Raw genomic sequence first — 12,177 nt, forward strand, 5'->3', positions numbered from 1 at the left:
CGGGAGGGGAAGTGCCCAGCCGGCGGCTGGGGTCCGGAGGCAAGGGGGCTGCCTGAAGCCCATAGCGCTCGGGCAGCTCAGCTCTTAGAGCCGAAGAGTCAGGGGAGGAGCAGAGCCGCCATTTTCCCGGACATATTCGGCTTTTTGGCAATTCCCCCTAGATGGGGGTTTGAGTGCCGAAAAGCCGGACATGTCCGGGGGAAAAGAGGATATATGGTAACCCTAAGCTCTAATCTGTCTCCTCATCCTCATGGAGCAGTAGGGTGTTGTGTAGCACAGACCTGTTAGGGATGTAAACAATCATGCCCAGCAGCCTGTACCTCTCTCAGGGGAGGAGCTCAGTTAATTCCAGTGCCTGGTATATTGGCTACAAAGCAAATCGACATAGTGCCAAAGGCCCAGCCAACCCCAGCCCAGGTGCAGGAGCCGCAGGGAGAAGCCTGCTGCTGTCGGCCGTCTGGAGGAGGAGGGGGCTGGACACTTGTGGAAAGCAGCTGAGGGCTGGGATGCGCGCGCTGCCCAGGGGCCCGACGCGGGCGGGGGGAAGAGCGGTGGCGTCTGCAGCAGTGACGCTGCCATGTGACGTCCTTCCCTGTGCCTCGCAGACACACTATGGCGTCCGGCGCGGACCAAGAGCGGCAGCTGCGCTTTTACAGGGAGCTTCCTAAAGTGGTGAGAGCGGCGTCAGGTCCCCAGCGCCGGGCGTTCCTCCCCCGGGTGCCGGGCCACCTCCCCTTGCTCCACGTTCCCAGGGGCTGGGCTGGTTATTCCCTGCAGCTGCCGGAGTCACTCCAGCACTGCCCACTCGCTGCCCTAGCTGGGGAATGCGCTGTGCTGTGTGCAGTGGAGCCCAGCAGCCCAGATGTCTGTTCTGCATTATGCATCTTTTCTGTCCCTCCCCACTTGCCCGGCAGGGAATAGGGTTTGACAGCATTCAATGGTACGCCGGGCTGGGGCTGCAATTCACCTTTCTTCGGGGGGGCAGTGAGAGTTCATCCGCAGAGTGGCTAGGGCAGTAGCCCAGCTCATGTAAACTCTCCTCATTTGTAAAGCACCTACGTTTGAGGAGACGCAGGCACCCCAGAAAATCAGCCAGCACCTTTTGGCTCTTGTGCTGGGAGCTCTGTAGAGAGATTGCAATCGAGAAGACAGATTAAGGGCTGCAGCCTTTTTTGGCTTCCATCGTTTCCCCCCCTTTTTTTTCCCCTCCCCCCCCCCCCCCCCCCCCCCCCCCCGAACCTAGGCTGTCACGTTGCACTGAACACTTTTCTTTAAAGATGGGGCTAGTTGTACTGCCTTTAAGAAAGAAAGAAAAAAAGACTCACTCACATTGACAATTCAATTCTTCTGCAATGTGAGTGTTTTCCATCTTTATTCAGACTATATATAGTCTGCTTCACTCTGTCAACTCTTGTGCCTGTAGGAGTAAATCTGCCCTCCTTGCCTCTGGTTGCAACAGAATTGGGGTGGGACAAGAGGAGCTCAGCCCCCGCAATGGTGCTATATCCTCTGTGCACCAGCATCCTCAGGGGGGTCTCTGTCGACCATGCTCACTGCGTGTTTTAACCCAAGTGAACTATTGCAGCTCTGATGTGGAGCCGCTTCTGCTGCCACTTTTACTGGGTGAGCAGTTCCCGTCCTTCACCTTTTCCCCGTAGGACCCTCTGCATCAGTGGTTCTCAACCAGGGGTGTGTGTACCCCTGGGGGTGTGCAGAGGTCTTCCAGAGGGTGGTACATTTACTCATCTAGATATTTGCCTAGTTTTAATAATAATAATAATAATAATGGAGATATCCCATCTCCTAGAACTGGAAGGGACCTTGAAAGGTCATTGAGTCCAGCCCCCTGCCTTCACTAGCAGGACCAAGTACTGATTTTTGCCCCAGATCCCTAAGTGGCCCCCTCAAGGATTGAACTCACAACCCTGGGTTTAGCAGGCCAATGCTCAAACCACTGAGCTATCCCTCCCCCACAACAGCCTTTTACAACAGCCTACTTAAAAAGCACTAGCAAAGTCAGTACAAACTAAAATGTCATACAGAAAATGTCTTGTTTATATTGCTCTATATACTATGCACTGAAATGTAAGTACAATATTTATTTTCCAACTGATTTATAATTGTATGGTAAAATGAGAAAGTAAGCATTTTTAGTAATAGTGTGCTGTGACACTTTTTACAGGAACCACCTGTAATTGCAGCCTACAGATTGAATGAATTGTATAGCTACTAAAAGCATAATTGCAATTTGAGGATGAGGACAAAATTGATCAGCTGTAGGTCTTTATTGGCAGTGTATTTGAACAAAAGGAATTTCTGCCCATCTCTCAAGGAAAAGGTTCAAGCAAATAGCTCCTGGCTTCCTAACAAGCTGTAATACAACCCCTTGTCTCATGTTTATTTGTCCAAAAGTACTCAATTGATTTCAACCACCAATAAAATGTTTAAAATTTTTGTATAGCCTGACTCCGTACAATTCTTTTTCAAGGTCTGTAGATTTATTTTGCAAGCACATCAATTCAACATATTTCTTTTTTTTTTTTTTTTTTTTTTTTTTTTTTTTTCCTGAGGCCACCTCTATAAGTCTGCTTCTGATAACAGTTTTTGCTGCATTCTAAAGGGTGTGGTCTGGCACGTTCCTGCTATCGTTGTTTGCTATACGTTCCTGGAACTCTTATCAGCTCAACAATTCTGGAGTTGTATACAACAAATTTCACGTCTACCATTTGAGTGTTTATTCATTAAAATTGGCACAGGTACATGATCAAAACAGATATTATTGACACTGTCTTTCTCTACATTTTGATGCTTCCATTGCAAAAAGATGTTTCGAAGGCATCCTTGCAAAGTGTCTTGTATTTTTGTGGGTGGCAGATTCTCATAATGAATTCTGCAAGGCATTTCATTGCATAGTATGTGGAACAACCATGCCTTTTATTAGAATTAGAGTTTCTGGACTTGATTTCCAGAAGTGGTAAGTACCAGAGCGCCCATTAATTGGACTTGTGGCTGCTCAGCACTTCTGACAATCACCCCTTCTGTTTTATTGTACATTTAATATTATGATATTGTTTTAAAGTGTTTTATAGCAGTAGTAAAAATGTCGTCATATTTATCAATCAAGCATTTTGTGAAAACATTTTGCCAATTTTTGCTCTAATAAAAGCAGGTGCCAAAAGGGGAGGGGCAGGAAAGTGAAGATGTGTGGGACAAGCTAGGTATTTTGCAGACACATTTTGAAGTAAGATGGAGCGACACAAGAAGACTATTCCAAATGACGGGCAGCAAGATTGTGAGAAGGGACAGAGATGAGGGCGATGCTTAATGAAGTGGGGAGCTGAGGACAGGGCTTTGGAGCTGTGCTCCGGCTCCTCTCCAGCTCCAGGCAAAATCCTGCAGCTCCACTGCTCCGGAGCTGCTCCGGGCTCCAGCTCTGGGCTCCGCTCCAAAGCCCTGGCTGAGTAAAGGATGACTGGGTTCAAGAGAGGCTGGAACAAGTCGTGAGTTCTAAATGCAAGAAGTACAGTTCAATTGCTAATTTTGTTTTCTGTTTATAGAGGGAAGTGAGAGCTCACTATGCTTTTATGTGCTTTTAAGAGTATGAGAAAAGAAAGAATATGTCTGAGTAGAAAAAAATGCTGCTTTTTTGGTCTAATTAAAAAGAATTTAGGCCCAGATTTGACCTGTTATAAAATTGAATAAGGAATAGTGCTCATGTTCTAAATTATTTTTAAAATCTTAAAAAGTAAGATTTGTTTTCCCTACACCCCCAAGGTGTTCCACTACAGTAATTAACCGAGACTTTAACACTCTTCACAGTGGCACCTATATTCTTGCTGATACCACTGCGAATGCTCGCAATGAGAAGTAAATAAGACTATCTCATTTGGGGCACTGGCATATAGAAACCCAAGTCAAAAAAGTCATTATTTGCCAAATGCAGAGACAGGATTGGTAGGGAAATGTTTTCTTTTCAACCTCCTAATAAAATAGCAATACAATATAAAAGAAAAAAAAAGCCCTGAAATCTAATTGAAATTAAATATACCCTCCACTCCTCTTGATTTGTTTATAACTTAGGAGCTCCATGCCCACTTGAATGGCTCCATCAGTTCTGTTACTATGAAGAAACTTCTGGCTCAGAAACAATATCTTCAAATCCATAATGGAATGACAATGATTGACAAGGGGAAGAAAAGGACTTTAGAAGAGTGAGTATCTATAAGTTACAACCTTAATTCCCGCCCCCCCCCCCAGTCCTTTATGAATACATTGAAACAAGTAGAATCTGTAAGCTTGCACTGTGTGAGTGTAGAAAACATAGTTAAAATTGAAGGTTGCATTATGTAATTTAATCAAATTTTCACATAAAATCATTAAGAAAATTATTACTTTTTAAAAATGTCCTTAGGGGAAGATAGTTTTTCATTTCTTAAATCTGGAAGTCACTTCTTACTTGTGTGCAAATGGAACATGTATCCCTTGTTATCTTCCTTATTAATTTGTTTTCCTTTTAATCAGATGATTGAAAATATTTACATAGAGCACGGGCTCTTTAGAGAAAATCCAGTCATGCAAGATTTCCTAGTTGGACATGAATATAGTCAGTAACTTAACACACAGGAAAACAAAGATTCTTAGTAAATGCTTTACACTATACATGCTCTACATTTAATCACTACTGAATTAATAGTTTTTAAAGCCTGAAAGGACAATTATGATGATTCAGTCTGTGTTGCAGCAAAGCCAGTAAATACATGTTATTCAGGCATGGGTTTGCAATTGGGAGTGCTCATCGCACTAGCACAATTTTATATGCTTAGCCTTTTAACTTTTTTGTTATAGATGTTTTCAGATGTTTAATATCATTCATCGGATTACCAATAGGACCGAAGATATATTAATGGTAAGTTGTACAGGGCTTTCTTTTAAAAAATCAGAGCATTTTTCTTTCAAAAACAACTCCTTGCAAAGGTAGCATGAAAAGTTATTGCACTTGTATCTGTGCCCAATGTGTAAAAGCCAAATTGAGCTGAGTGTAAATTATTGAGCTCAGAGATTCAGTAATACGTTAGTCAATGGCATGTAAAAAATATTTCTGTAAAAAGTGAGAATTTAGAAATGCCAGATTCTACCTAACTGACATTTTCGTTTTTTTTCCCTTTTAGAGCAGTGAGCTACCAATATTGGAAGTCAGTCTGTGCTCTCAGATGACTGAACTGATGATCACTTATGAATGTGATATCCATTCATATTTACCTATGCTTTAATTTAGCAGAGTCTCCTAATACACCTCTACCTCAATATAACGCTGTCCTCGGGAGCCAAAAAATCTTACTGCGTTATAGGTGAAACCGCGTTATATAGAACTTGCTTTGATCCGCTGGAGTGCGCAGCCCCGCCCCCCCGGAGCACTGCGTTACCGCGTTATATCCAAATTCGTGTTATATTGGGTCGCGTTATATCGGGGTAGAGGTGTACTTCTTCTTTGTCTCAGTGTATATGCAGAGTTCCTTACTAGAGCTGTACTATGTTCACTTCCGAGTCCAGCACAGAGAGGGAGATAGGCTTTCCCACCAGCAGATCTCGGGGTGCGGAGTGGTGCAAAGGGTTGTGAACCTTCCCTCTCCAGAAGGGGTTTCAGGCAGCCAATACAACCCTCCAAGTGGTCAGGATTGCCAAGGAAGAGGTCATTGCCATCAGTAGGGCAGCGGAGGGATGTACTGTTTCAGCACATTGCCACTGAAATCCCCATTGGCCAGAGCAGCTTCGATACCCTGATAAAACTGGACAGAGATGTAAACACCATGGGATTTAGACAATAACTCCTATTAATGTTATGTAACTATATTTCCATGTTTTACACTGAAAGCTTACATGTTTTTATCTTTAATAGTCATCCAGTGTAACAAATTATAAATCTTTCATTTCAAAATATTGTATATGCTGTTTTTAACCAGGTAACTAAAGATGTTATTAAAGAATTTGCTGCCGATGGTGTCAAGTATCTGGAGTTAAGGAGCACACCTAGAGAGGAAAATGGCACTGGTACAAAGTGTTCTGTCTTTTAATTAGTATTCCGGATTATATTATAGAACCTCTCACATTATAAAGTTAATATTAACAATATGTTTTGGAAAGTACCAAATGAATTATGACTGACATGTAAATAACTGCTGGAGTCACTTTTGAAATTCAGTTGTTTCAGTAAATGTGACAGATTTAGAAACAAATCATTGAATGTCCCACTATCAAATCTTTCATATAGTGACAAATTCCTCTTGTAATTTCATTGAAGCCAGTGGAATTGCTCCAGGAATGATTTTTTCCTAACCCATATATTTATATAAAAATATAAATAAAAAAATACACACACATATGTATGTTCAGTGTTATAAATTATTTGCAGTGAACTGAATAATGAAAGTGATAATGTGGATAAAATTTTCCTTTAGTAAGATTTGGGGGTTGGGGGAGGGAATTACACATTGAGCTAAATTCTTTCCTGTCATAGCTTCACTATTCAGCGATAAATTTAGGCTATTCAGTTTAGTCTTATTTCTTATGCCGACAAGATAGCTCGAATAGAATAATAAAACCACCTCTGCGAGCAGGAGAAGCTCTCCCGCTGACGTAGCGCTGTGCACATAAGTGCTTATGTTGGTGTAACTTACGTCCTTGGGGGGGTATTTTATTTGTACCCCGGAGCGACCTAAATTATGGCGACATAGGCTGTAGTGGAGACATAGCCTTATTATAGTTTTGTTTCTTGTAATAGCTGCTACATTTTCTTTTTTATTTCTCTTAATCTTTTTATTGTTTTTAAACAAATATTTCAGTGGTGCATCAGGAAACCCTACTGTTAGATTCTTGTGAAAAGTTATTTTTCTTTTCTCCACAAACTCAGAGCAAACAAAATCCAAAGGGGGGCTTCAAAGTAAAATTACATTTGTTGGTAAAACCAGTCCTATACAAAATGTAAAATCACAGAATAAAATCAAGATGCAAAATTAAACTACCATCCCAAAGTGCAAATAAAATATAAGATTAAAGAGTAAAATGGGCGGAAAAGTTAAAATGAAAAATATTTTCATGGTCAGTCTGGGATTTTATCAAACGTAACTTTTTATAATCAGTCCACTTATATCTACTCAGATCAGGTGTGCATATGCTTGTGTGTGTGTGTGTTTTATAGGCATGACCAAAAGGACATACGTGGAAGCTGTACTTGAAGGAATAAAACAGTGTAAAGAGGAGGATTTGGATATAGATGTCAGGTAAAATAACATGTGAAAAACTTCTGATTTGGGATTTTTTTATGAACCTGGTGTTTGGCCCAGGTTTACAGATCATGAATGCTGGGGAAGAATTTGTGTAGAAATCAGATGATTTTTTACTTAAAACCTAGCAAAACCTAGCAATTTAGATATTGAAACGTGTATTTTATTATCCCTTTTACTAAATAGGGAGCAAAACTGGCTGAGATTTCTAAAGTCTCCATTCTCTGCAATGTTTTATAGCAAAAGCGGTGCCCTCAGGAAATATCAGACTAAGGAACTGTCTGTCACAAAAGTTGTATCACTTTAACCATACAGGTATAGTTAAAGCAGTACTGCCCTCCCTGCCCCCATCCAGTACTGATGTAGTTATACCAGTATAGCTTATTCTCATATAGGGAGGGGAATAGGGAACCATTATACTTGCATAACTGTATCCAGATGAAGGGTTGTACTGATTTAACTAGTTTGGTTAAAAAAATCAATCCCCTACCAAATTAGTTATACTGGTACAATGACTGTGTGTAGATCAGGCCTTAGAAAGACACTACAGTTTCTGTTAGTAATTTAACAGATAATATAAACTTGAATTTTAAACCAGCTATCAAAAGTGAACCTAATAATCACCAATATAGATATAATATGTGTCTTCCCCGCTGTTATGGAATTTTAGGCTTGGTCTACACTTACCCCCCAATTCGAACTAAGGTACGCAACTTCAGCTACGTGAATAACGTAGCTGAAGTTCGAAGTACCTTAGTTCGAACTTACCTCGGTCCACACGCGGCAGGCAGGCTCCCCCGTCGACTCCGCGGTACTCCTCTCGTCTAGCTGGAGTACCGCAGTCGACGGCGAGCACTTCCTGGTTTGACTTATCGTGTCCAGACAAGACGCAATAAGTCGAACCCAGAAGTTCGATTTCCAGCCGCCAAACTAGCGGCTGGGTATAGACGTACCCTTAATGATTTTCTTTGAAATAATACAGTAATCACAATGAGAGTGCTGCAGCCATTGACTGTTTGTTTGGCTAATTACTGAACATTGAACTGTTGTTTTACTAACATGCTTACTTTGATCCTCTAGGAAAGCTGCTTTTACCGTGAAATGGCCTGTCAGACTTTTATCATGCACAAACCTTGGGCAGTTTTGTTCCTCTTTAAAACAAACAAAAAATCAACAAACACAAAACTACTAACCATAAACAAATAAAAACTACAAATATATTGGACAATTTTAAAGAAGTTTAAGTTATTTTAAAATGACCAACCCACCCCAGTGAAGTTGATGTAGGGAAAAAAAAGCACACATTGCACAGACAGCACCTGTGTAGCTGTATGCAGGAGCACTGGTTACCATGTACAATTTTCTTCTGAGTTTCACTTGTTTTTGAGAATTGAAAAATCAAAGAGAAAGTCAAAAGATGTGAACCAATAACAAAATGAGTTTATTAAAACCTCTCATAATTGTTTGTAAGTCGGAAACTTGATAACTAAATGGTGTGAAACCCAAAGAAGATAAACAGCCACTAGTTAGGGATCCGGCTTTCCTCTGTGGGAGCTATAAAATTATTTTTTGCAAGAAACTAATAATACAGATTTAAAATATGCTCTGAAAAGTTGTCCTTAGTTCTTGACCTCTTTCGTGGGCCTTCTGTAAACTATATAAGATATAGGGCTACCTTTTCAAAGAGGGTTGCAGTGGTGCACCTTCAGAAATCCACACTGTGCAGCCTGAATGGGTAATTGCATCCCCCACAGGGTCACTTATGTGTGAACACAGTTAACTTTTTGCACTCCAAAATTCAAATATGTTTTTCTGTTTGCTACATGTTGCCTTTGAAAATTTGGACCATAAAGTTTTTTTGTTTTATGTGGCAAAATATATTGCACCTTTTAATAGTAGAGGTGTAATAATAACGAACTAGGTATAAATGTGAATTAAGATACATGTATCATTTGTATACATTACATCATAACAGTATATTGCTATGTCACAGTTGTCCGCTTTTGTACAGCCAGTTAGGAGGTTCCTTAGTACCTTATGGATTGGCTTTAATATCTTCTGCCTGTGCCTGAGATGTAGGGTGTTGCAGAGGTCAAATTCGAAGATCTTTGTGGAAGGGAGGGGCTGAATTGTCTGAGCTGGCAGGTCTTGCTGGCTAATCCAGAAAACAGCATTGGTAGTAGCTTCAGAGAAAGAGTTGATATATGAAAGTCAGAACTTTGGTGTGCAGGGGCTAGTAGCCAGACGGGGACATGATGCCAGTATAGGCAGTGGTTGGAAGGATGGTGCCTGTCCAGAGGACAGGAGAACTCTTTGCTGTGTCTTGTGTGAGATGATGTATGTTTTTTAAGAAATATTTAGAGGTCCTTCTCTGGAGATGTAGCTTACCTGATCTTTCCTTTCCCAGGGCCTGGAAAAAGTTGTTTTGGTTTTATGAAAAAGGAAGAACCAAACCATACTAATAAAATTATTGAAAGAAAATCAGTTTATCCCAAGTGAGGGTTGAGTTCCAGCTCCTTATGTTCAGCTATATAAGCCCAATCCTTTGTTTCAGTATTACATTTTTGCCTCTAGAGTGGAGCCAGTATGGCTGGAAGGGAGATGCCATGAATGTAATGCTGGAATTAAAGTGGGTATGCATGTGAGCATTAGAGATGTGTCATTTAGCCACTGTGATAACAACACGGTGCACTGGTATTGTTGTGTGCTTCTCTATACATGCCTAATTACCCTGTTACTTGCCATCAGAGCTTTACAGTAACAGTTGTGACAAAAGAAGCAATTTCTATTTAAGTTATGAGTGCAGTGTTGCTTTTGCTGGTAATAAATTGTTTCTTTGTCAATCACCTGTTTGGTGATTTAATGTAAGATGTACATCTCTATTCTAGGTTTTTAATAGCAATAGATAGAAGAGGTGGACCTATCGTGGCAAAGCAAACTGTTAAACTTGCTGAAGAGTTCCTCCTTTCCACCGATGGGATTGTGGTAGGACTTGACCTCAGTGGTGATCCCACCGTAAGTTACTTTACTTGAAGATGGATACTTTTATCGTTGTAATGATTATAGTATCAAATTTTATTTTTACTCTTAGTGCTTTGGATAATTTTCCTTTGGGGGCATTAACTGTTCATGGCAAGGGTTAGGAACGACTATTTTCCCCCATCTAAAACATTATATAAATGGGTATAGATGCATTTTGGAGTGCTTTTGCCTTTATCTGAAGTACCAGATATTGGCCAACACTGAAGGCAGAATATGTTGTTGCTATTATTATTATATAATTTCTTTTAAATAGTACCAACAATGTTGTATAAGGTGTTTTTCAAACATAAAAGAAGGCACACGATCTAAAGACAGAAGAACAGGTAGTAGTAGTCAAAGTAGTACTTGGAATGATGGCTCTTGCCTGGCAAATCCTATCTTCCTATTTTTAGTCATTTTACTTGACTTCGGAATGTATGAAGGAGTTGAGGGGATTGGACAGAAAGTTGTTTTGGTTCTTAACAACTGCCCTTTAGGTAAAGGACACCATCAACTAAAATAAACACACTGATGTGTTGTTACTAGTAACATTTGCTGAACTGAAAAGAATTAGGGAAATACATTTCTCTTTATTATCTCACTGTTTACTTGTACATTTATTAGCACTTAGTTTGTAGTCAGTTTCACTGTTTCCATTATATAGTTAGTAAACTTGCTGGCTGTTGGTTAAATGTCTTGCTCATATTCATGTTGTGAAGATAACATCTCTTGTCTCTAACAAAAAATTTAAAATGTACAAAATGATACACAACTATCAAAAAAGGGAACTTAAAAGCAACTTCTGAGCCCAGGAAAGCATCCACTACTACATTGCTCTGATTGTATCAGATTGATTGAGGTTGAGGCATATTGAGTAATACTGAGAATAGACACAAAATGAGAACTAAAGCTGGTTTACAAGGCCCCACAGTTTGGTCTATGGGGGTGTGAATTGCAGTAGGTGTCTTTTAGTTTGCACCATCAGCACTGGTGGGTTACAGTGCAACATGGCAGTGTGCATTGCAGTTCACATCCCATAGTCTGAACTGCGGGGTCATGTAGACATAAAATACAAGCACCTAATATGCTGCTGTTATAAAGAAAAGAAAAGAGGTTGAAGAATATAGTTCTCAAATTGAAGTGAAAAATATTGATTCACTATGATAGCAAAATAAAAAATATTAAAATTAACTGCTTTTGAATGAATTATATTAATATTCTGAAACTTCATCATGATTGTATAATTGGAAAGGTTTTAATAAAAAATACCTCCTGATTAATCATGCATTTTTGTTTGGATTTTTCTTCAAGGCAGGACATGGCAAAGATTTTTTTGAACCACTTTTCGAAGCGAAAAAGGCAGGTCTGAAACTGGCATTGCATCTTTCAGAGGTAAATTCTTAATGTTTGTGCTAACCTTTTTCTGCAGCCGCCTTTAAATAAAAACTTACTGTAACTAAAAGTAACATCTGTGGATTTTCAGTTTTTTAGGCCGAAGTAATGCTAGTTTGTGGCATTTTGAAGAGATGGGGTTAGGAAAGAGAAATTTAAAGTAAACACGCATATATATGTATTTTGAAGGGAAAAAACCCTAAAAGAACCAAAAACCAACCACCTACCCAACTTAATCAAGAAACCTTGACTAAATCTCTCCTACCTTTCTAGGGATGTTACAGTCCACCAGAGAACCATGCAGGCCCCACTCCTGTGATTTCTGATGTCACAAGAAATGTTTCAATGGTGCTATTGTCAGTTTTGAATTTTGTATTAATTTTGGATAGATCAATACAGTAAATGATATAATACAATAAATGTTGAGAACCACAGAAGGAATACCAGTAACATAACATACCCTGCCTTAAAATCTGCAAGGTCC

The 12,177-nt window shown here is 39.9% G+C and overlaps 1 protein-coding gene across 1 annotated transcript; it reads left to right on the forward strand.

Moving 5' to 3' along the window:
- The first annotated feature begins 604 nt into the window (after nt 1-604).
- On the forward strand, nt 605-11,705 carry ADAL (adenosine deaminase like). The gene is made up of 7 exons (XM_026648257.1): nt 605-672; nt 4,081-4,211; nt 4,846-4,906; nt 5,961-6,048; nt 7,196-7,277; nt 10,169-10,295; nt 11,613-11,705. The coding sequence occupies exons 1-7, from the start codon at nt 613-615 to the stop codon at nt 11,703-11,705; spliced, it is 642 nt and encodes a 213-aa protein (XP_026504042.1). The 5' UTR covers nt 605-612.
- Nucleotides 11,706-12,177: the final 472 nt, after the last annotated feature.

Source organism: Terrapene carolina, unplaced genomic scaffold (assembly GCF_002925995.2).
Source record: "Terrapene carolina triunguis isolate 2854851 unplaced genomic scaffold, T_m_triunguis-2.0 Scaffold67, whole genome shotgun sequence".
In the NCBI taxonomy this organism is placed as follows: domain Eukaryota; kingdom Metazoa; phylum Chordata; order Testudines; family Emydidae; genus Terrapene; species Terrapene triunguis.

Bases quoted from the DNA above. Each gene is read 5' to 3' on its own strand.
- ADAL (XM_026648257.1), top strand. From the start codon at position 613: ATGGCGTCCGGCGCGGACCAAGAGCGGCAGCTGCGCTTTTACAGGGAG. The intron at 673-4,080 runs GTGAGAGCGGCG...TTTATAACTTAG, and splicing joins ACAGGGAGCTTCCTAAAGTG to GAGCTCCATGCCCACTTGAA. The intron at 4,212-4,845 runs GTGAGTATCTAT...TTTTTGTTATAG, and splicing joins AAGAAAAGGACTTTAGAAGA to ATGTTTTCAGATGTTTAATA.